The following is a 21,410-nucleotide window of genomic DNA, read 5'->3' as shown; positions in this document are numbered from 1 at the left end:
TCAAAATAAACTACTAAAATAAGCATGAGTCAAAGAAAAAAAATATATAAGCTTAATTATAAATTTTATCATTCAATTTTCATTATTTTGAATTTTTTTTCATCCAAGCTTTGTTTTTGCAAAATTTTACCATTTAAATTTTCAATTTCTGTGTATTTTATCATCGCTTAAGAAAGATGAATGATTTTGATTTTGACATCAAGATGTAGAAAAATAATTTTTTATATTGATTATAATTACCATCAATGTAAAAAGTTACTTTTCCACATTGATTATAACTATACAAATCCTAAAAAAAATAACTTTTTACTATTTTGTTACCAACATAATAACAAAAGACAAAAAATAAAAAAATTTAGATAGTAGAACTTGTAAAATGTTAAAATTTAAATTATAAAATTTCTGAAAAAAATTTAAGTGATAAAATTTGTAAAATTAAAAAGATGTATGGTAAAATTAATGAAAATAAAACTTAAGTTATAAAATTTATAAAATAATAAAAATTTAGTAGTAAAGTTTGTAATTAAATTAAGCTAAAAATATATTTAAGTTTTTACCCTACTTCTTCTAAAACCTCAAACCCCCTCCATTTTCCATTATCCTCACTCACTCACAAACACATACTCTTCTTCTTCTTCCAATGGCGCTCACTGCTTCGCTCGCTAACAACGCATTTCTGAAAATCCCAACACTCCATCATGGCGAATGCTCACTGTCTTCGTCATCCTTCATCGGTTCTCGGCTCACACTCTCGCGCTCTTCTACTCTTCAAGGTTCGCCAATTCCGACTATATTCATCTTTATTTTTTTCGAAACCGTAAATAAATAAATAATTTTATTAAATAAACGAAGCCTCACACGAATGCTTTTGCGATGAGTTTTGCAGGGAACCAATTGCTTTCGAGAAAGCAATTCGTGGTTTTCGCGAGGAAGATTTCGGGGTTGGAGGAGGCCATGAATATCAGAAGGTAACCAACCCTATAAGCCACCTCTGTTGGAATTAATTAGGCTATTGAATTTGTAGTATTTTAGTTGGTTTAATTTGAAATTTTTAGTTCATAATGTAAGGTAATAAATAATCTGGATTTGGAGAACATGGGAACTGGGAAGGTTCTATGTTTTTAGTAAATGTTTTGTGTTCAAGGTTTTAAATTGTTGTTGCGGTTGTTTGTGACTGATACAGTCCACAATCACAGCCGGATACGGCCACCGCCATGACCAAAATGTTATTTAAAAAAACCAAGGTGAAATTTTGAGTACCAAAAGCCATAAGCAATACGTAACACAAGCCAACTGAAGCCAATGCCATCCTAGATATTCTTTGAATTCTTTGTTAATTTTTTAAAGAAACTCGTCATTATATAAGCAATCTGTCGGATTCTTATCACCATGGTCTCTAAATGATGCTTCTGTAATTTCTAGTATCTGTCTGCTATTGTCGCATGCTCAACACAACCAAAATATTATAGGCTATTATGCTTTTAATTGGCTGGGCACAAAACTGGGGAAAACATGGTTACAAAAACAATAAAATAACATGTGGGTTGGGGAAGTTCCAAATTCCAATACCTGAATAATTCTCTGTAGGATGTTTTTTTTTATTAGAACCAACCCATGAATCAAAATCAACCCACCATATGTCGGTTGGGTTGAGTTAAAACCAATTGAAAGAGAGAAAAACAGATGCAAGAGATGTTGAAACTGTGTATTGACTACAGAACAGAGTCCATTTTAATAAACTTAATGCAACAAATACATAATTAAATATAGGAGATAATATTCCTACTTATATGATACAATATGCCTATAATTAAAAAGATCCTAATTAAATTAAATAAGGAAACAAATGAAAAAATAGAAAATAAAAATAAATCCTAACAGATCATCTAGGATACTCTAAAATAGTCCAAGATATAAAATATATATTATCAGATATTTCTAACAAAACCCATGAGTTTTGCTGGTTAGCCCAAGCTAATGAACTCCCATCTATGATATTCTGAATTTGTAGTTTATGTACTGTGCTGGATGTTGAATTGGAATTCTGTGGTGTAACATATTTTGGTAGTAAAATGTTTGATAGATCTTCTTATGAGTTCTCAATTACATAAGTGTGAACAGAAGTTCTCCAGTGTACAGCTATTTCATAATCTGAATTTGTAGTTTTTTCTATTAGATGTTGAATTGTAATTGCATGGTATGCTGTACATGGGCAATAAATTTTTTTAGAGATCCTTCTTTTATCAAAAAATTTGAGAGACATCAGGGTTGTACATTTTTTTCCTCTGTTCTTTCTCATTATCTGCTTGACGTCTAGTTAGTGTCCCTATCATTTAGATCGTGGAATATGGGGGATAGATATCAAATCATCTATTTATCCTTTCCTCCCCTCATTTCTTCTTTGCTAAGCAATATAAAAGTGCTTTCTTCAGCAAATAATTTTTTGAATTTCTTTACTCTTGCGTTTGCTTTCTAGTAACCAAATAAAGTTTTTATTTTATTTAGAAGTAGAAAAAAGTAGATGCAACTTTAATATGGATTCTTACTCATTGTCTGGTCATATGAAGAGAACGTGAAGTTCGAGTTGTGCCAAAGTTTAAGAAAAGGCCTCCATTAAGGCGTGGGAGAGTATCACCACATCTCCCTGTTCCTGACCACATACCAAGGCCTCCTTATGTAGGTTCAGATATACTTCCAGAAATTGCAAGTGAGCATCAAATTCATGATTCTGAAGGTATAGCTAAAATGAGGGCTGCAGGTGAGCTTGCAGCGCGTGTCTTAAACTTTGCAGGAACTATGGTTAGGGTAAAGTTTCCTCCTTCTTGCCTACTTTCTATGTGATTTATATACTTGGTGTTTACTCTCTTGCTAAAAGAATCTGAGATTCAACAGAAACAGAAAACTAACTTTGATTGTATTGATTTCTTAAGTGAGGAGAGGATCTTACAGATATTTATAGACTAACAGAAGAGTGCTAGAGAAGCTATTAGATGCTGACTCAGCACTGACTAGACTCAATAACTAACTTGGGACACAAGTTAGTTATTAGAGATAAAACTAGCCTACTGCAGGTCTACTATTAGACAGTGGACCTTTATTACAAAGAATTTAAACATAGACTCTTATACTCCCCCCACAAACTCAGGGTTATTGATAAAAATCAATAACTTGAATTTGGCTCTAAGATAAACAAATCTGGTTCTAGATAGTGGTTTGGTGAGGACATCTGCAATCTGATCTTGAGCAGGAACATCAGTGACTACCAAGGAGCGATTCAAAACTTTTTCCCTGACAAAGAAAATGTCCAGCTCCATGTGTTTGGTGTGGGAGTGAAGAACTGGATTATGAGAAAGAGCCACAGTACTCAGATAGTCACTATTTTCAGTTGCCCTTATCTCATCTGAAACTTCTTTTGGGCATACTAAACAAGGTGCAACATTCCTTGACTTTTCAATCAAATGATGCTTTTCCCTTGTAATTCCTCCTTTCATGATCTTGTGGCAGTAGTTACAACATATTTCATTCGTAACATTTTCTCTAACAGCCGTGCAATGTTTCCATCCAATGTCTATCCTCTTACTAGGAGGGTTTGAGGAAGCAGTGTCAGTCCCTATCCCTGACATTATCCTATAACTGAAAAACAATTGGGATGAGGTTTTCTCATAAAACCTCAGGACAACAAACAAATATTAGTTATGAAAAAACAGAATTAAAACTCTCAAATTACAAAAAACAGAATAGAGGACAGTTCAGAACAAAGGAGACAAAAATAGTTCAGGAAAAAGAAGAAAAACAAAAGGAAAAAAAACCAGAGTAGAGAGGTCGCCGGAGTAAGAGGGTCACTGGAGCATAGTGGGTCTTTGTATGGGTTCGCACAAGGTCGCAGCTAGGGTTCGAGTAGTGAGTGTGAGAAGAAGATCGAGTGAGTGAGTGTGAGAAGGGGGTTCGTTTGAGTTTAATGTGTTTTCGGGTCAAGGTATTTTGGCCAACCCAAGTCCAAAAAATCGAAAAAACCCGTCATGGCCTCCGTGAACCGCCACGACGTTATGGCCATGGTGGGTGCCATATCCCAAATGGCGGGCGTTGTTATTTCACCCGAAATGGCGCCTAACGGATGGTGGAGGCCGCCGTTACGCCTTCATATAACCGTTATGGCGCCGCCATAACCGCCATTCGATAACACTGATCTCTATCCTAGACCATAAATATACTATATAGTATAGGCCATTACACCAAACTGTTGCCAATTGGAAACATTCATCTGTAACAAAAGATATTTTGAGAGAGAAAAACTTTAGAAAGGGAAAGTGAAAAATATTATTGGCTACTGAACTTTGTGTTACAGCTTGGTATATCTAGGCCTAGACAGTTAGTTATGACAACTGTGAATAACTAACCTACTAACTAACTCAGTAGAGTAAACTACCACCTAACTAACTCACTTAGCTGAGAGTGCAGTTGAATACTGCAACTCTCTGTACAATACTCTAATACCCCCCTCAAACTCAAGGTGGGTGAGACTTTGAGGAAGTCTAAGCACATTGAGTTTGGCTCTTGGAAAAATAAATCTGCTTGGGGAGAGTGGCTTGGTGAGTGCATCTGCCCACTGATCAAGAGCAGGAATATGATGGACAACTAGCTGCTTGGTCAGAACTTTTCCCAAACAAAGAAGACATCAATTTCCATAAGCTTTGCTCTTGCATGAAGGACTGGATTATGAACTATAGAAACTGCTCTTTGATTATCACAAAAGACAATGGGTGTGCTGAAGGGAACTTTCAATTCAGTCAAAAGGGTCTGAATCCAAGATATTTGTGCAGTAGTCTAGGCTAAACTTCGATATTCTGCCTCTGTACTGGACCTTGCAATAACCTGCTGCTTGTGGGACCACCATGATATGACATTAGGACTAAAGTAGATAGCTGCACCAGAAGTAAATCTTTTGTCATCAATATCAGATGCCCAATCTGCATCACAGGGCTCTAAGAGTGTATGGTTGCCCCAAAACAGCAGGTTCAAGATGAAGACCATGCAACATTGTACCTTTCAAGTATCTTGAGATTTGTTTCGCTGCAATCCAGTGAGAATCTAAAGGATTGGCCATAAATTGGCAAACTTTGTTCACTGAATAGCTTATCTCAGGCCTAGTGATAGTCAAATATTGTAAGGCACCCACTACAGACCTGTATAAAGTAGGATCAGAAAAGAGATCTGAGGCTGTTTTAATAAGTTTGCAACTTGAAGCCATAGGGGATGAAATAGGCTGAGCCTCCGCCATATTTGTTTTCTGCAACAAATCTGATATATTTACTCTGAGTGAGGAGTAATGACTTGTGAGGAAGAGTCTTAACTTCAATTCCCCAAAAGTAGTCTAGCAGACCAAGTTGTTGAAGAGAAAAACTTAGAATTGAGCTGGGATGCTAGGTGCTGAATCAGGTGAGTGGAACTGCCAGTAAGGATGATATCATCCATTTAGACTAGAAGATACACAGTGTGATATGCAGTCTTGTAAATGAAAAGAGAGGGATCACACTTACTAGCCATAAAATCAAACTGAAGTAGATTAGGTTGCAGCCTCTCAAACCATTGTCTTGGGGCTTGCTTGAGTCCATATACAAAGCTTTATTCAGTTTGCAGACCATAGAAGAATTAGATTGTTGGAAACTAGGGGGTTGAGACATGTAGACAGTCTCATTAAGTAAGCCATTAAGAAAGGCATTATTGACATCTAGCTGAGCAAGATTCCACTGATTTGTGATGGCTAGAGTTAAAATAAGCCGATTAGTGACAGGTTTCACTACTGGAGAAAAGATTTCTGAAAATCAAAGCCTTGAACTTCATTAAAACCTTTTGCAACCAGTCTAGCCTTAAACTTATTGATTGAACCATCTGCATTTTCTTTGACCCTAAAAACCCATTTACAACCAATTGCTTTTCTGTTTGGTGGAAGAGACACTAAATCCCGAGTGTGATTCTTCATCAATGCTTCATATTCTTGTTGCATGGCTGAAAGTCAATTTGGATCAGTCAAGGCCTGCTTCACATTTACATCTACTACCATCTAGTCATTTTTACATGTTCAGCTATTGAGATCATTGGCGATGATTCGACAAAATTATGATGTGACAACTGATCTGTAATGTTAGATGAAGTATGGAGTTTGCTATCTTTAAAGTCTTAGATACATATTTGAAGATTTTAGACCTTTGGTGGACTGTCACATCAACTTGTCTTCTGTTTGTTATGATAATCTACTTTGTGCTGCTATTTTGATCTAACTTAATCTTGGTTTAAATTGTCAGCCTTCCATAACAACTAATGAGATTGATAAAGCAGTGCACCAGATGATAATTGATGCTGGTGCTTATCCCTCACCCCTTGGCTATGGTGGATTTCCGAAAAGCGTGTGCACATCAGTTAATGAGTGCATGTGCCATGGAATACCTGATTCTCGGCAGTTACAGGTCTTCTAAGCCTATATTGTGATTTCTAACTTTATCTTTGGCATGCATTTTGCTCAAAACTGATGACAATGATCTCTTTTTACAGAATGGTGATATTATTAACATTGATGTGACAGTCTACCTGGATGTATGCTTCTCCCTTACTAAAATTTTATTTAGGCTTAAGTGGTCACAAGTGTCAGTGTTATTTATACGATTATTTGGAGCTGTCTTATAAATTACAGTTTCATAGTAATTCTCTTTCAGCCTTTTCTTGTCTATACCTTTTAATGCATGCGGCTAGAATGTTTAGTTATTAGGGTGCCTCTTGTACCAGAAGCTGGTTTACAGCTTATTTCTATTATTTTCTTCCCATGCAAACATGCTTTAACAAGAAGGAAATACTCATTGACTATGGTATGGATAGACATGCATTGGTGTTGGTGCTGAAAGCTAAAATAAGCAAGTTGTTGCTACTTTGTTGAATATCAATGAGTGACAGTGTTCAATTTTTTTTTACATGATTTATGCCATTATATTTTGTATCAACTTGTAATAATTTTTCATCAGTTTTCCACTTAAAAATAATACATTTAAGGGAAATGATTGGTGAGTTGTTATGATAATTCAGTCGGACAAAGGCTTCTCTCCATTTTTTTTGTCTTAACCCTCCTATTCATTAGGAGAAAGGGACCTTGACTAATTTGGAATTCGGCTGGGAGGTTCTCTCTCCATTTGAGAAAGTATAAATACGATATTATTTATAATCTGCTGAACAACCAGCTGGTTGCTGACGAAGTAGGAGTTTAATTTCTCATGATATTTTTTTAGGTTTCTCATCATGTATATTAAATTTGATTGTGCGAATTTATTTTATGATGCTCTGTCTGGTAGTTCCCTTTTTTTTTTCAAACAGATTAGCTGTGATATATTTTTATATTGTATTTTGGGTACAATGCTAGTTACTAATAGTCTCTCTAAGATATTTATTGCTTAGTGTTAATGACCAATCAAATTAATGCCCTTCTATATGCCGTATTAGGGATATCACGGAGACACGTCAAAGACATTTTTTTGTGGGGAAGTCAGTGATGAACTGAAAAATCTTGTTAAGGTATGGGCTGTAATCCATTGACCAAATATTACTATCTTTATATACTTTTTTCATCACATTTAGCAATTTCAGTTGTTCAGTTATTTAGATTATTCATTGAGTAAATCCTTTATATGTTGGAAGGTAACTGAAGAATGCCTGGAGAAGGGAATAGCTGCGTGCAAGGACGGTGCTCTCTTTAGGAAAATTGGAAAGAGAATCAGGTAAATTATTCTTTGCATTATAATGAAGAAAATGCCTACATGCTTGTAAATTTACTACTACTGATATTTGTCATGTGAATCTTGGTTTACTTTCCTTTAATTTGTAAAACTAGTTCCAGCCTTGCAATTGAATGAACCCATTAACATTATAAATTATTAACTATTCTTCCTACAACAAGCTGCTAGAGAAGATTTAAATGCTGTATCATTCTTTGAAATTACTAAACTATCCTGAAACAAGGTCCTAGTACAACAATGGGTTAAAATTTAATTTTATATATTACTTGGCAGACTCTTATTAGAGAAAGGATGAGGAACAAATGATCCTAGGCACTGGGCAATGACGAGAAGTCAAGTCTAAGTCACTTAAAATGCAGCAACAGCTCACAATCATAAAATACCTTCTGTTGTATTTGTCAATTTCACGTGTTCAATCTAATAATCCTAATTTAATAAATTAGTTCTCTACAAAACCATTGGAACCATGTATCTAAAAGTTGTCTGATCATAAAAATGAATACTCTGCAATTCTACTGCACTTTTCACTTTGTTGACTACACAAGTTAAAATGAGAGCAATCACATAATCAATGTCTTCATCTGCAGGATCTGATGAATACATTAAAACATAAAATACAGTGCATTACCCCAAGTCCTCTACATTGAGACAGGAAAAGTCGTTCATCTCCCATATTGAGTGGGTCTAAATGCAATTTCTTTTTCATATTTCTGTTTCTATATCAAAATTAAAATGAAGATACTATGATGCCCTGTAATAACACTCCCCATCTAATGTAGCATGCTTCATCAAGTTGTCAAAGATAATTAAATAGGGGAATTTGGAATTTTAAATGTTGCCCGTTTTCCCTTTCATTTGACCACAAGGAGTACTGACTGAAACAAATATCTGAAATTTAACTCATTTAACTTGTGTTGGGTGATTTGGATGGAAAGGTTCTAGTCAATGGTTTGGAAAGTTGGGAACTTGAAAGTCTGGTTTGAGTTTGACCTTTTGGGGAATGACTATTCAGGGTTTTCGGTGATGGGTACATTAGTCATGAGCTATGCAGAGTTTTCCTCTAAGAAAAAGGAAAATTGGCTCTTAATACCATATAATCTAAGTATGGAGAATATAATTGCATCTCTTAAATTATTCAGACAACTAAAGCTATACATATAGCTGAACTGAAAGCTAAATAAAGAAGCGACACAAAACATATTGGGGAATCCCCAGAACTATCTAGGAGATTCCTCTCGCAAATTAGGAATAGCAACTAAAAGGGATAGTTGCTATGGTAATGGCATAATGACATAATTTTCAAATTTCAGCATAAAGGTAGTACCTAGTGTGTCAAGTATAAGTTTCCCTAGGGGGCGGTCACCACTCATTCTAGAGCCTTGTTTTTTGGATTGTGTACAATTGACTCAATTTGCCTTTGCATATATGAACTAGTATTTAAAAGTTATGAATAAATACTTTGAATATATAATTTATATTATAATTAAAATGCACAATAAATAAATATTTTTAATATATAAATTATATTTTAGACTTATGATAAGTAATTGGCTTAAATATGTTTGATGTCTTTGATAAATAATCTATTTTTTTTGTCCCTAATAAATTTTTTTGTTGTTTTGAGTCTCTGATATATTAAAACTTTTGTTTTAAGTCTTTGTCGTTAGTTAAGTGATGATATGACACCATCACAATTATTGATAATGTTGGGAAGATCAGTTTGTAACTCAAAATAAAAATTTTAATTTATCAGAGATTCAACAAAAAAATTTAGGGTCTTAAAACAAAATTCGGTCATTTGTTGGGGACCTTAAACATATTTAAGTCTAAATAATTTATATTTTTTTGGTAATGAAATAATTTATATTGTGATAAATGATTATTTTTAACTATTGATTAGTTTTTTTTTTAAAAATTAAAATTTAATTTAGAAATAAAGATGAAATGGATAGATTGAAAGAGATAAGAGGTTAAGAAAAAGTCTTAAAAACACTTCCATTGAAGATTAAGTCTTAAAAATGTTCTAATTCACGATAATTATTCTAATTTATGTATATAGAGCATTTGAATTTTCTACTTTAATTTTTTTAAGTTAAAAGTTATTAATTATGCATCTTTCTATTTCTAGTTTCTTTATACAATTATAGTATATCTTAATTGATGATGTGATTTTTCATTTTTTAAGCATTTGCTTTTCTTTTGAAACATTATCTCAGTGAGCATGCTGAAAAGTATGGCTATGGTGTAGTGGAGCGTTTTGTTGGGCATGGTGTGGGAACAGTGTTTCATTCTGAACCAATTATTATACACAATCGTAAGTGACTAACTAGTATAATTTCTTCATGATATTGTTTTTCAATTTCAATCATAATATGACTGTCTAAAATAACACTACATTAACTGCACATTTGTCGCTTGGTTTTTCTATGATTTTATATGCTTATAATTGCTACTTAACTGGACTGTTCGTAATAGAGTGTTCACCTAGGGGTGTGTGCTTTCAATTTTATGAAAAGCAAACCAAACTGGTAAGTACAGTTTATTTGGGAAAACCAAATCTGATTTCCCCTCCCATTCAGTTTGATGTTTTTGGGAAAATTGGTTCAAGGTTGGTTTAAAACAAACCTAAACCAGTTCTGAACCAGTTTGAAACCAGTTTTGAACTGATTTTAAACTTTTTTTGGTTCAAAACCAGTTCAAATCCTGTTTTAAATTTGTTTCAAAACCAGTTTTTTGAACCTTTATTTTTCTCTCTCAAAATCCAATTTTAAAACTGGTTAACCGAGCCAATTTTCTTTTAAAACAGTCCATGTGCCTCGGTCCTTGCTAACCCCAGAAATTAAATTTTAATAGGTTGACTAGAGCATTGTCGACATTTCAAGCCTACTGGGTGTTGTTTTGGGGGCGTCATATATAGAAACCCAACATTGGGATAGACCTTCCCTCCTCTTTTCCCTCTTGTTTTCCTTGTTATGCAGAGAGAGGGTTCTGGAGCTAGGAGATATTATTTTTTAGTATTACTTTTTCCTAACAGACTTTTAATTTTATACCATTGCTTTGACAGGCAATGAGAAGGCAGGCCGCATGGTTGAAGGTCAAACATTTACAATTGGTAAGTGCATTGTTAGTCTGTACCAAGAATCTGAGGTGATAACTGTTACCTTGTCTTTGACATACTACTGTGGTATGTCTAGAACATTTGGAGTTATTGATGAGTGTTCATCCTGCTCATAATCTGTAGTTTGAATTGACTCCTTGTTTTGGAATAATATATACGAGGGGAATTTGCCTTGGTAGAAAGAAGAGGTGGGGATCTGTTTGGTTTTAGGAAATGTATTTGTTTCCGTTCTCTGTTTTCACTAGGAATTACAAATATGCCAAAAAAAATTACACTGTCCATCATTCTGTGTCTTCTTTTCTACCTGAGGGTGTTAAAGCATTTTTTGAGATTCATCATCAGTTCTAGATGGTTATAAAAATGCTACGTCATAATTGATAATTCTTAGAACATGAGTTAGGACCTAACTCAATCCTATAAAATCGATTTGCAAGGTGAGAATTGACCCACTTATATTCTCTTTTCAGGCCCTATCTCTAGTTGATGTGAGACTTTGGTATTTCCCAACAATAATTCAAATTATCCTTGTGGCATAGTTGTGTTGTGTCTTTATAGTTTATATCCCCCCCACCCCACCCTTACCTAGAATGTATCACGATTTTGAAATTCTGCTATGAAAGTAATCCAATGCAAATTTGATGACTATTGTGTTTGTGCTAGGCTTCTCATCACCTGTGACGTTTACATCCATACGTCTTGTCTTCAAATGAAAATAGCAATCTAACTTGTTTGCCATTTATTTTATATTCATGCTGGTTCTGAATTTCTATTGGAAGTGGATTTTAAATAAGTTGGTTGCTCTCTGTATTGGTCAAGCTGTGTGTTTAGTCTTGAAAATTGAAATTGAATGATCCCTTAAGAATTCTACCTAAATTGCAGAGCCGATTCTTTCAATGGGAAGCATTGATTCCATTACATGGCCTGACAACTGGACAACACTAACAGCTGATGGTAGTCCGGCTGCACAGTTTGAGCATACCATTTTGATAACTAAGACTGGAGCCGAAATTTTGACTACATGTTGACATGGTAATTCTTTGTTTAATCCACATTGATCATGTTATGAAATATGAATATAGTTTGTGTCTATGTTGTAAATATGTGCCCTTAAATCAATTTGCTTCTGGAATATTATGCTCTGGCAAGTAAAGATTGCCTTCAGAAGCTGTATACCAAATTCTTTAGTGCATAGAATTTTCATATATGATGGCACCAGATATAGAAGACATAGATTCAGCAGTACATGTTTCTATCAGAGAATACAAACTGTCAAAATGAAAGTTGAATTGGTAGTCTAATTTAGTTTGCAAGAATAGCTTGGTTATTGTTTGTTACCAATTGTCTAATGTGCTTGGAAGTTATTGGAAAGAGTTTAAGCTGAGATTTCATTTGAAGTGGTGGACATTAGCCATGGGACTACTTGATAAAGCTGAACATTCACGAGTTAAATTTCAGATTGACAGTGAATATTCGAATTCGCAGAGCTCAATCGTGTTAATTAAAATCGAAGTTGGGCTTGCAATACAGTAATAACCCCGGGGTTCAATCTAAAGAAATATACACGCTTGCATAAAGTATGATATTCAATCTACTTATCATATGGGATTGTTTTAAGTTCAATTGAGTTTTGAGTTTTGTTTCAAGTTCAATTGAGTTTTGTTTTAAGTTGCATATCTTGTTTTATTGTTCTTCAATGAGATTGAAAACAAACTCATGTAATGTTTTGCACATTATTAATTTAAAAAGGACAACCATTCTCCCATAGAAGTAATGAAATATAATATGTTGACATGTAGTTACTTTTAGGATTTTCAATTTTTTAGTCCTTAAACTTTATAAAAAAAATTATTTTAGTTCCCGAATATTTTTTTTTTCAGTTTTTATTCCTTTAAATTTTTTTCCCTAATTTTTAGTTTAATTTTTTTTTACTCTTACTTTTTAATCCTTACAAGAAACTAAAAATAAGGACAAAAAAAAAGTTAAAAGATTAAAAGAGTGAAAAAAAAGGTTAAGGGATTAAAAACAGACTTAAAAAGTTCAGAAATTAAAAATAAATTAAAAAAAATTTAGGGACTACCCTATTATATATATATATTAGAATATAGGAATGCAGCCACACGTGAAGTGTACTAAATTTTACTTTATATTGATATTCATTCAACTTTTAAAAAAGAAAAAGACCATAACAAATCCTAGTGCCGGGTGGTGTTATACGTATGAAATAATGTTAGAATATACGATAGCAGCCGAACGTATGAAGTGTCCTAAATTTTACTTTAGGCCACTTGCAAATATATAAATAATTGTACCATTCTTGACTGAGGCGTTCGTTTTACTAGTTAGCTAGGAGGAAAGAACGTAGCATATGCTAAGTTTTTATTTATACTTGGGGAAAAGGACCAGGAAAAAAAATCATTGAAGATGATAAAAAAGAAAAAAGTTCCCATTTGGGAAAAGAAAGCACTCATTGACCTCATTTGCTAACCTTACCGTCCACTTTCGTTTCACCCGTCCCAAAATTCATCCACGTGTTAAAGTTAAAAACAAAAACCATTTTATAATTTTTTTCCATATATAAAAGCACCTTTAAGGAAGCATTCATCAATCATCACCATCAATGGCTTCCATGAGCTCTCTGAAGATGATTTCTTCCCTCAAGCTCTCCCATTTAAGTTGTTCTATCTCTCCTCTTTCAACCCAAAAGCAAGTAGGTTCAAGTCTCTTTCAATCCTTCCCAACCAAAACCTTAAAATTCTCAGCTACTCCTCAAGTATCTACATCTAGAAGAAGTACCAACAAGACTACAACCACTGCATTCTTCTTCAATAACCAAAAGCAGCATCAAGATTCATCACAGCCAAGTAAGTTCTTTTCAGATCACTTTGCTAGATCTCACACACACAAAACCAACTTTTCAATGACTTAGCTAATGCACAAAAATCAAAATTTAGTCTAAGAAACACAAACACTTTTCTTCTTTACCGTGTCATCGTGTGAGACACGTTTCCCTCTGACACTCTCGAAATTTGTTCAATACTTCTTTATCAGGTGCTTAATTTAAAAATTATTTTTATTAACTTAAATACTTATGTTTTGTCATCTTTACACAACTTATACATTAGAAAAAATTATAAAAGATTGGTTTAAAAAGATGATTATACCATCAATTTAAATATTTTGTTATATGTTATCCATATTTAATTCCATTATAGTTTCTATGCTTGTGTATATATGATGTCCCGGTATCCTAGATTTTAGACATTAATCATGCCAAAATATCTGTCTATGTTGTGTCTGGTGTCTGGTGTCTTGCATCCGTGTTTCAGAGTCCCTGCTTCATAACTCCTAGTACCCTCTTTGAGTAGCATTTTCTATCATTTCTTATTCATGATGAATTTGTTCATATCTATCTAGCCAAAGTTCAAGAGCTCTTTGTCTACGAAATCAACGAACGCGACCGAGGAAGTCCTGCATACCTCAAGCTAAGCCAGAAGCAAGTTAACTCTCTTGGAGACTTAGTGCCATTCAGCAACAAGATATACTCAGGAGACTTGCAAAAGAGGCTAGGGATAACTGCAGGCTTGTGTGTGCTCATCCAGCATGAGCCTGAGAAAAAGGGTGACAGATATGAGGCCATTTACAGCTTCTACTTTGGTGACTATGGCCACATATCAGTGCAAGGAGCCTATCTAACATACCAAGACACATATTTGGCTGTTTCTGGAGGCTCTGGAATCTTTGAAGGTGTGTATGGACAAGTGAAGCTTCACCAACTTGTGTTCCCTTTCAAGCTTTTCTACACCTTCTACTTGAAGGGTGTGCCTGATTTGCCTCCTGAGCTGCTTGGGAAGCCTGTTGAACCTTCTCCAAGTGTTGAGCCTTCTCCTGCTGCTATGGCTACTGAGCCTCATGCTTGTTTACCAAACTTCACCAACTGATGATGATGAAGCAATTGAGCCTTTTTTGTTTTTCAGAAAGTTTTAGTTTTGAACCCAAAATAAAGTCTTGGTATTGCAAATTAATTATATATTTTTTTATCCGTAAGAAATCAAATACCTTAATACAAGATTTATCACACTCACACAATTGAACTATTAATAGATTGACTATATTATACCCAAAAAATCTAGATCAGTTGGTTAAACAGAATATATAAATTATTATAAATCTCATCCGATTCTCATCTTTAATTTTTATGGATAAAATAAAAAGTTCCCGACATTATTAAATCTTTGTTTGTGTTTGAATAGATATGGTGGATGTATTAGGTAAAAACATAATTTGAAATACCAATCAATTTTACTTAGATTTTCTTTTCCTGAACTAGCTAGATAAGACTGCAAAACGATTACTATATGAAAAACTATTTGAGCCGAACATTGGTTGGTATTCAAATTTGATTATTATTATAAGTAAATTATTGAAACGACACCAACCTACCTCGATCCGTGACTATGCTTGATATTTCTTCCTTTAGGATCGATATTCCTTTCTTTGGACAGCTCAGCACAGTAGTTATAAGCAACTGGAATATTGTTACAATTCTGTTATTTTCCTTTTCTGTTATGGCCATTTGGAATGACATATCTTATCTTTGGTTGAAATTATTATAAATATGACAGTAATAAAATAAGAAGGGAGGAGAATAATGAAAGTACTTGTTAGTGTAGTATAGAATAGCTAACTTAGTTTTCTGTTCCTAACAATATTGGACTTCAAATAATTAAGCTCTGCACTCTGTGGTTGATAGTAACTGAAAATGCTAGAAAAATCTTATTCAACTGGTGAAACGTGGAAGGGCACACTTTTAAATGTGGAGGAACATGCGGGCTGTGGCTACGAGAAACAACCATTGTTTGAATGCCACGAACACACTGCACCGGGTCTGTATTTACTGAAATTTATTAAAAATTACAATATTTTAAATTTCACATATAATTTAATGAATCTCTTTAGTGATTTTATCCAATAGGAGTGTATTGTTAGATTTAAATATGGGTTTCTTTTAGAGTCTAATGCTTCAAAAAATCATTATTTATTTATTAAATGTGATAATGATTTTATCCAATTGATAGTGTAAAATAATTTTATATTATTATTTAATCATAAATTATTATTTAAATTATCGTAAGATAATTATTTTTAAAATTAAACAAACTTATCATACATATCAGATCATGAATAGATGATTGTGTAAATTTTTTTACATTATTAACCTGTAATTTTTTTTCTTCTTTTTATCTGATTTTTAAGATGGTTACATAAAATAAAAAAATATAATAAATTTTGTTGATTATAATAAAACAGTCATGGAATTTTCTTTTTTATTACTTTTTTTTAGTCCACGATAAATATGTGTAAATTAATTAACAGATTAAGAGACAAAATATAATTGATAGTAAAAAAGTAATTAACGTGACAATTCATAGTTGACTATTAACAAATGAATAAAAACAAAAATTTGTCAATAATCCACAATAAAAATGAAGGGAGGGAGTATATTTTATAGTTGATTATTTATGTGGAAAATTCATTCATGATATTAAATTTTAATTAAAACGGATCCAACGCAAGTCTACAAAGGATAAATTTGAATTTAATATCTGTAATGAGAGTATGGCTTCCTCTTGTTTGTTGGCAATGGTTGTTATCAACTATACCCTCAAAAGTTGTTTAAAAAAAGAAGAAAAAAAAAAACTATACACACAAAAGTCTTGAGTCAGATCTTAGGAATCTCCTTTAGGGCTAGATCTGAAGCCACGACCCAGTCACCAACAAACATCTTGAAAATGTGATTGATGTATGCTTTGAACACTTCATGATTATTATACGTTTCACGTACAATAATTTTTCGTTCGTACTATTGAAAACTTCAGTCAGTTTTTTTTTTTATTTTATAAAAAAACCTTATTTTCTTTTTGTATGATAATGGTACTAAAGATTTTTTTATCAATAAAAAAATTAAACACAATACCAGAAACATTTATATCACTCATTTAACCAAATGAATTAAATCCCATTAACAATCTCATAAAGTTATCCCTTTTTCCTCCTAAGTATAGAATATAATCCTTTTAAAACTACATTTTATAATATCTCTCTTTTATATTCCCTTACGCGTAATCTCTTTCATGTGGACAAATTATTGAATCGATATTTATTTATTTTTTATTATAAAACTTACATGACATGTGAAAGGCAAAGGTATAAGACTGGCATTATAAAAAAAAGGTATAAAAATACGATTTTTCTTATATTTTAAACTTTATTTCTCAATTTTTTTAACTAGATGATCAGCTTCCCGTAAGAAATAAAATAGATAATCAGCTATCATAGGACGCTCCATCTAATTTATAAACACGCAAACCATTGTAGGTCCTTCTATAAAATAAATAAATAAATAATTGTAGGTCCAAGCACCACAAGTTGACAAATGTGACTTTCCAAATCGTTAGTCTTAAATGCTTCTTTAAAACTAGTCGATTCATGAGCAAGAGGATTGTTAAATATTAGAATTATTGATGATTTAAATTAAAGTATCACTACGTCTATATTAGTGATTTTATTGGATTGCACTTGGATTAGTTATATATCATTATCACTTCATTGATCATTGACAATTTCAAGCCTTGCTAAGCCTCTCCCAACACTTAATGTATGAGTTTCATAATTTACATCAGATCACCATTTTGAAATATGGTTTAGGTTTCTGCTTTAGGGAGTTATTATTGGCACTATCATTTTTGCTTTTGATATTACTCACATGAGTGTCTTTTAATAATATCTCAAAAATATCTTTTTGACAAAAATACAACGGACTTATGATTCTATTGCCTATATGGGGTGAAAAAAATTTCACAACGGAAATGTGATTTCTTTGTACACTTGTACAATGGAATCGTGTTTCTATTGTGTTTTATTTTTTCATCTTATATAGGCAACAAAATTATAATTATGTTGTGTATTTTTTTTATCCCCAAATAACATAACAAAATCATAATTATGTTGTGTACTCTTATGAATTTTTTAATTAATTTTAAATGTAACTTACCTTTTTTTTAAAAGCAATCAAATTAATTGTGATATATTTTATCATTTTTAATAGTAATTAGTATATTTTTTAATTAAAATTGAATTATTTAGTTAGAAGTTACCATTTGTAAACGTAATTGAATTAATTATTATATGAATTACCTTTATTAATCGTAATCAAATCAACTTATAATATTAATTTATATCATAGTTAATTTGATTACAATGGAGGTGAAGAAAATAGTGTGAGAGATGAAGAGAAATGGTTGGGTGTTATGATAGAGAAGTGAGAGAAGAGAGAAGGGTTTGGGGTGTAGGAAAACTCAAAGATAAAATGATCATTTACTAAGGTTTGGTAGTGCTAATAGCAATTCTTATAGTGGCAATAACAATGCCCTCCACTTTGGCATAAGCATGTGGAGTGTCTAACCAAGGAAGCGGTCTTTTTTCCCACCTACCTGGGGGGATTTGAATGCTCCACCTTCCCTATTGAATCATGCACCTCCTATTTTTTTTTTTAGAACCCCAAATTACCATTATCATATTATACCATTCTAGAATAGGTGTTCCATAACATAAAAAATAGCTTCCGAAATAAATGTTTCATAACAGTAAAAAATAACTTTGCCTTCCGGAATAGGTGTTTCATAACAATAAAAAATAGCTTCCAGAATAGGGGTTCCATAACAATAAAAAATAATTTCCAAAATAAGTGTTCCATAACAATGAAAAATAATTTTGCCTTCAGGAATACGTATTCCATAACAATAATAAATAGCTTTGCTTCCGGAACGATCATTCCGGAAGATACAAGATGCACTTCCGGAAAGGTCATTCCATAAGCAAAAATGTTTCCAGAAAAACCATTCCAGAAGCATTTTTTGCTTATGGAAAGACCATTTAAAAATTATTTTTTGCTTATGAAAAAACCATTCTGAAAACATTTTTTGCCTATGGAAAGGTCCTTCCAGAAGGATTTTTGCTTATGGAAAGGTCATTCCAAAATTCCTGTTATGAAAAACTTGTTTTGGAACAACTATTCTAGGAATAGGAATTCCAAAATACCCATTCTGGAACAAACATTTTGAAAGCATGTTCTGGAACCCACCTCCACCCCCATCCAAACCAAAACCCAACCCCACACCCATTACAAAGGAATGAAAGAGGAAATAGGGGCTTACCTTGGATGACAAGCAAGGAAGGGAATGAAAGAGGAAGTAGGGGGGACGTGTGCTGCGTTAGGGAAGGAACTACACGACTGAGGGGAGGGAGTTGCACCGTAAGTAAAGTAGTCTCAGTCGATAGACATTGAGTCTTCGACAAAGAGTGCAAACGGCCATAGTGTTCTCTACGTGTCAACAGGCTCGGTTGCCTCTGGTTGACGAAGGGGGAGACTAAAGTAGTCTCGGTGTTCTTTTACCAAAATGTGAACTCGCTTAGCAAAGAAACAAACCTTCAAACCGATCAGAGCAACATGTATTTTTGAAGAAAAACAATATGTCTATTGGGGAAGGGAAGCATGCTGATAAATTTTTCTCATAACCACAAATGAGATTTAGGATATTAGCATTTTGTTTCTAAACGATCATTTAGAAGAAACACTGGGTCCAATTGAAAATAGAGGAAAACCACTCAAAGTGTATAAATCTCACACATGCAAGTGTTTCGTCTTAATTTCAAACCATAGATATGTCATGACTTGACTTTGCAAATCATTTCCTATCAAATCAAGGATAACATGCGTAATCATGGATCAATAGGACATGCAGGAAGTTGGATTTTGGTGGGAAATTTGGCTTTGGGTGTTTTGGCCTTTTCCTTTTCCATTTCCTTTTTGGCGCGACGTGAAAGAGATGCGGCCACAAAGATTTGGTTGGTAACCAAGAAGGGGAGCTTCATGTGTTTCAAATCATGGTTTCTTTTCTTTTCTTTCTTGCTTGTGACAACTCTGTAAATTATTCAGACATTGTCTGGTCCAACGACCAATCTCTATATTTCTCTTTTGCTTTCTTTCGATCTTTGATCGGGAATTTTTTCTTTTTTTTTCTTTCCTCCAATCTTTGATAGGGATTTTCTCTTTTTCTTTTGCTTTCCTCCAATCTTTGATCGGGGATTTTCTCTTTTTCTTTTGCTTTTTGAAGCACATTCACAACTTAACAATAAATGAAACTTTTTTTTTTGGAGATCATTTTGTTCTTTCTTCCGAGGGTAAGGGTAAAAATTCCTATCTTGGGTCAAGGTTTATGGCCGAAGGGTTGAGGTTTTGGCTAAAAAGGCTTGCGGAAGGAAAGACATGGCATACATCAGGGTATTTTCTTGGCAAGCGGTTCAGAGATAAGGGAATGCCCCATATTATTTCCATGACACGCATATAACAATGATGATTTAGAAATTTATGCAAAACTGATCATGCATGCACTTATGTGGACACTCAAGCATAAAGTTTTGTGGTCATGTAACACTAAGGCTTAGGGTTCATTTTCCCTATTTAAATCAACCCACTATTTCCAAAAGATGCTCTTTTATCAATTTATGCACACATCCGAGTCCATTTAGGAATTCGGGAAAACTTTCACAGCATTCACCCTTCTGGTGTACACACATTTTTTTTCAAAAATCCACTTGTGTTTTGATCGGTGAATTTTTCAAAGAAAAAATGACAGTTATTTCTTTTCAAAAGCGCGTTGACCTTTCTTTTTCTTTTGGTTAATTGGTTATTTTTGTTTTTTTCTTCTTTTTTTTTCAATCAATTTCTTTTAAGCCAAGAAAAGATTAAAAACAGCTTGCAATCCAGGCACGGTTGGTACCTGAGATTACAATTTATCATAAAAACGGGAATTTCAGACAAACCATCGCAGAGTTCGTACGACAATATGCCAGACATGGAAAAATTACTTATAACGAGTAACAGATAACTGAAAGTGACACAACATGTTCAGTTCAATCATAAAGGACATAATAACTAGAAGCAGATAATGTCAAATCACAATGGAAATAAAAAATAAGCCGAAAGCAATAATGTCAAATCATAATGGAAATAACAAAATAAGCCGAAAGCAATGATGTCAAGTCATAATGGAAATAACAAAATAAGCCGAAAACAATAATGTTGAAAGAAGACAGATCACAAGTTTGGCGATCTGACCGTATAGCCCTGTCTCCTCACAGAAGGAAGTCTATCAGGTCGGCCATGTCCTCATCGTTCTGGGCTTCATCTCCACCTCCGGAGGTCCCCATGGGCCCCGCCCCCATTTGAAAGTCGGGCCAATCCCTAGGCCATGCTTCGACAGCTTTGAACTGCTCTAGAGTAGGTCATGTGTAGGGGCTGGAACCCCTGCCCTGCTGGCCCAAAGTGTACTGATAGAAACTCTAGTTCATCCGAACCTGACCTCTATGGTTGGCTATCTGTTGGTCAGACACATGTCGTATGCAACGCTCTAACCTCCGTAGGTGAGTCGAGGTGGACTTCAGGGGTGACAGTG

The 21,410-nt window shown here is 33.6% G+C and overlaps 2 protein-coding genes across 4 annotated transcripts; both read left to right on the top strand.

The window, feature by feature from the left end:
- The first annotated feature begins 584 nt into the window (after positions 1 to 584).
- Positions 585 to 12,230, top strand: LOC114385842 (methionine aminopeptidase 1B, chloroplastic-like). 3 transcript variants are annotated; one of them, XM_028345904.1, is made up of 10 exons: positions 587 to 773; positions 887 to 968; positions 2,568 to 2,805; positions 6,303 to 6,464; positions 6,550 to 6,591; positions 7,486 to 7,557; positions 7,681 to 7,760; positions 9,995 to 10,092; positions 10,843 to 10,890; positions 11,776 to 12,230. In XM_028345904.1, exons 1-10 carry the CDS (start codon positions 641 to 643, stop codon positions 11,919 to 11,921), a joined length of 1,101 nt encoding a protein of 366 aa, XP_028201705.1. In that variant the 5' UTR covers positions 587 to 640; the 3' UTR covers positions 11,922 to 12,230. The 3 variants fall into 3 exon arrangements, with proteins under 3 accessions (XP_028201712.1, XP_028201708.1, XP_028201705.1); XM_028345907.1 differs by lacking the exon at positions 6,550 to 6,591 and having other exon boundaries at positions 586 to 773; XM_028345911.1 differs by lacking the exons at positions 6,303 to 6,464; positions 6,550 to 6,591 and having other exon boundaries at positions 585 to 773.
- A 1,257-nt stretch (positions 12,231 to 13,487) lies between these two features.
- Positions 13,488 to 14,973, top strand: LOC114385835 (allene oxide cyclase, chloroplastic-like). Its single transcript, XM_028345899.1, has 2 exons — positions 13,488 to 13,757; positions 14,311 to 14,973. Exons 1-2 carry the CDS (start codon positions 13,514 to 13,516, stop codon positions 14,832 to 14,834), a joined length of 768 nt encoding a protein of 255 aa, XP_028201700.1. The 5' UTR covers positions 13,488 to 13,513; the 3' UTR covers positions 14,835 to 14,973.
- Positions 14,974 to 21,410: the final 6,437 nt, after the last annotated feature.

The sequence above is a fragment of the Glycine soja genome, chromosome 2 (assembly GCF_004193775.1).
Source record: "Glycine soja cultivar W05 chromosome 2, ASM419377v2, whole genome shotgun sequence".
NCBI lineage: Eukaryota > Viridiplantae > Streptophyta > Magnoliopsida > Fabales > Fabaceae > Glycine > Glycine soja.
This window is presented reverse-complemented; position numbering and strand designations above follow the sequence as displayed.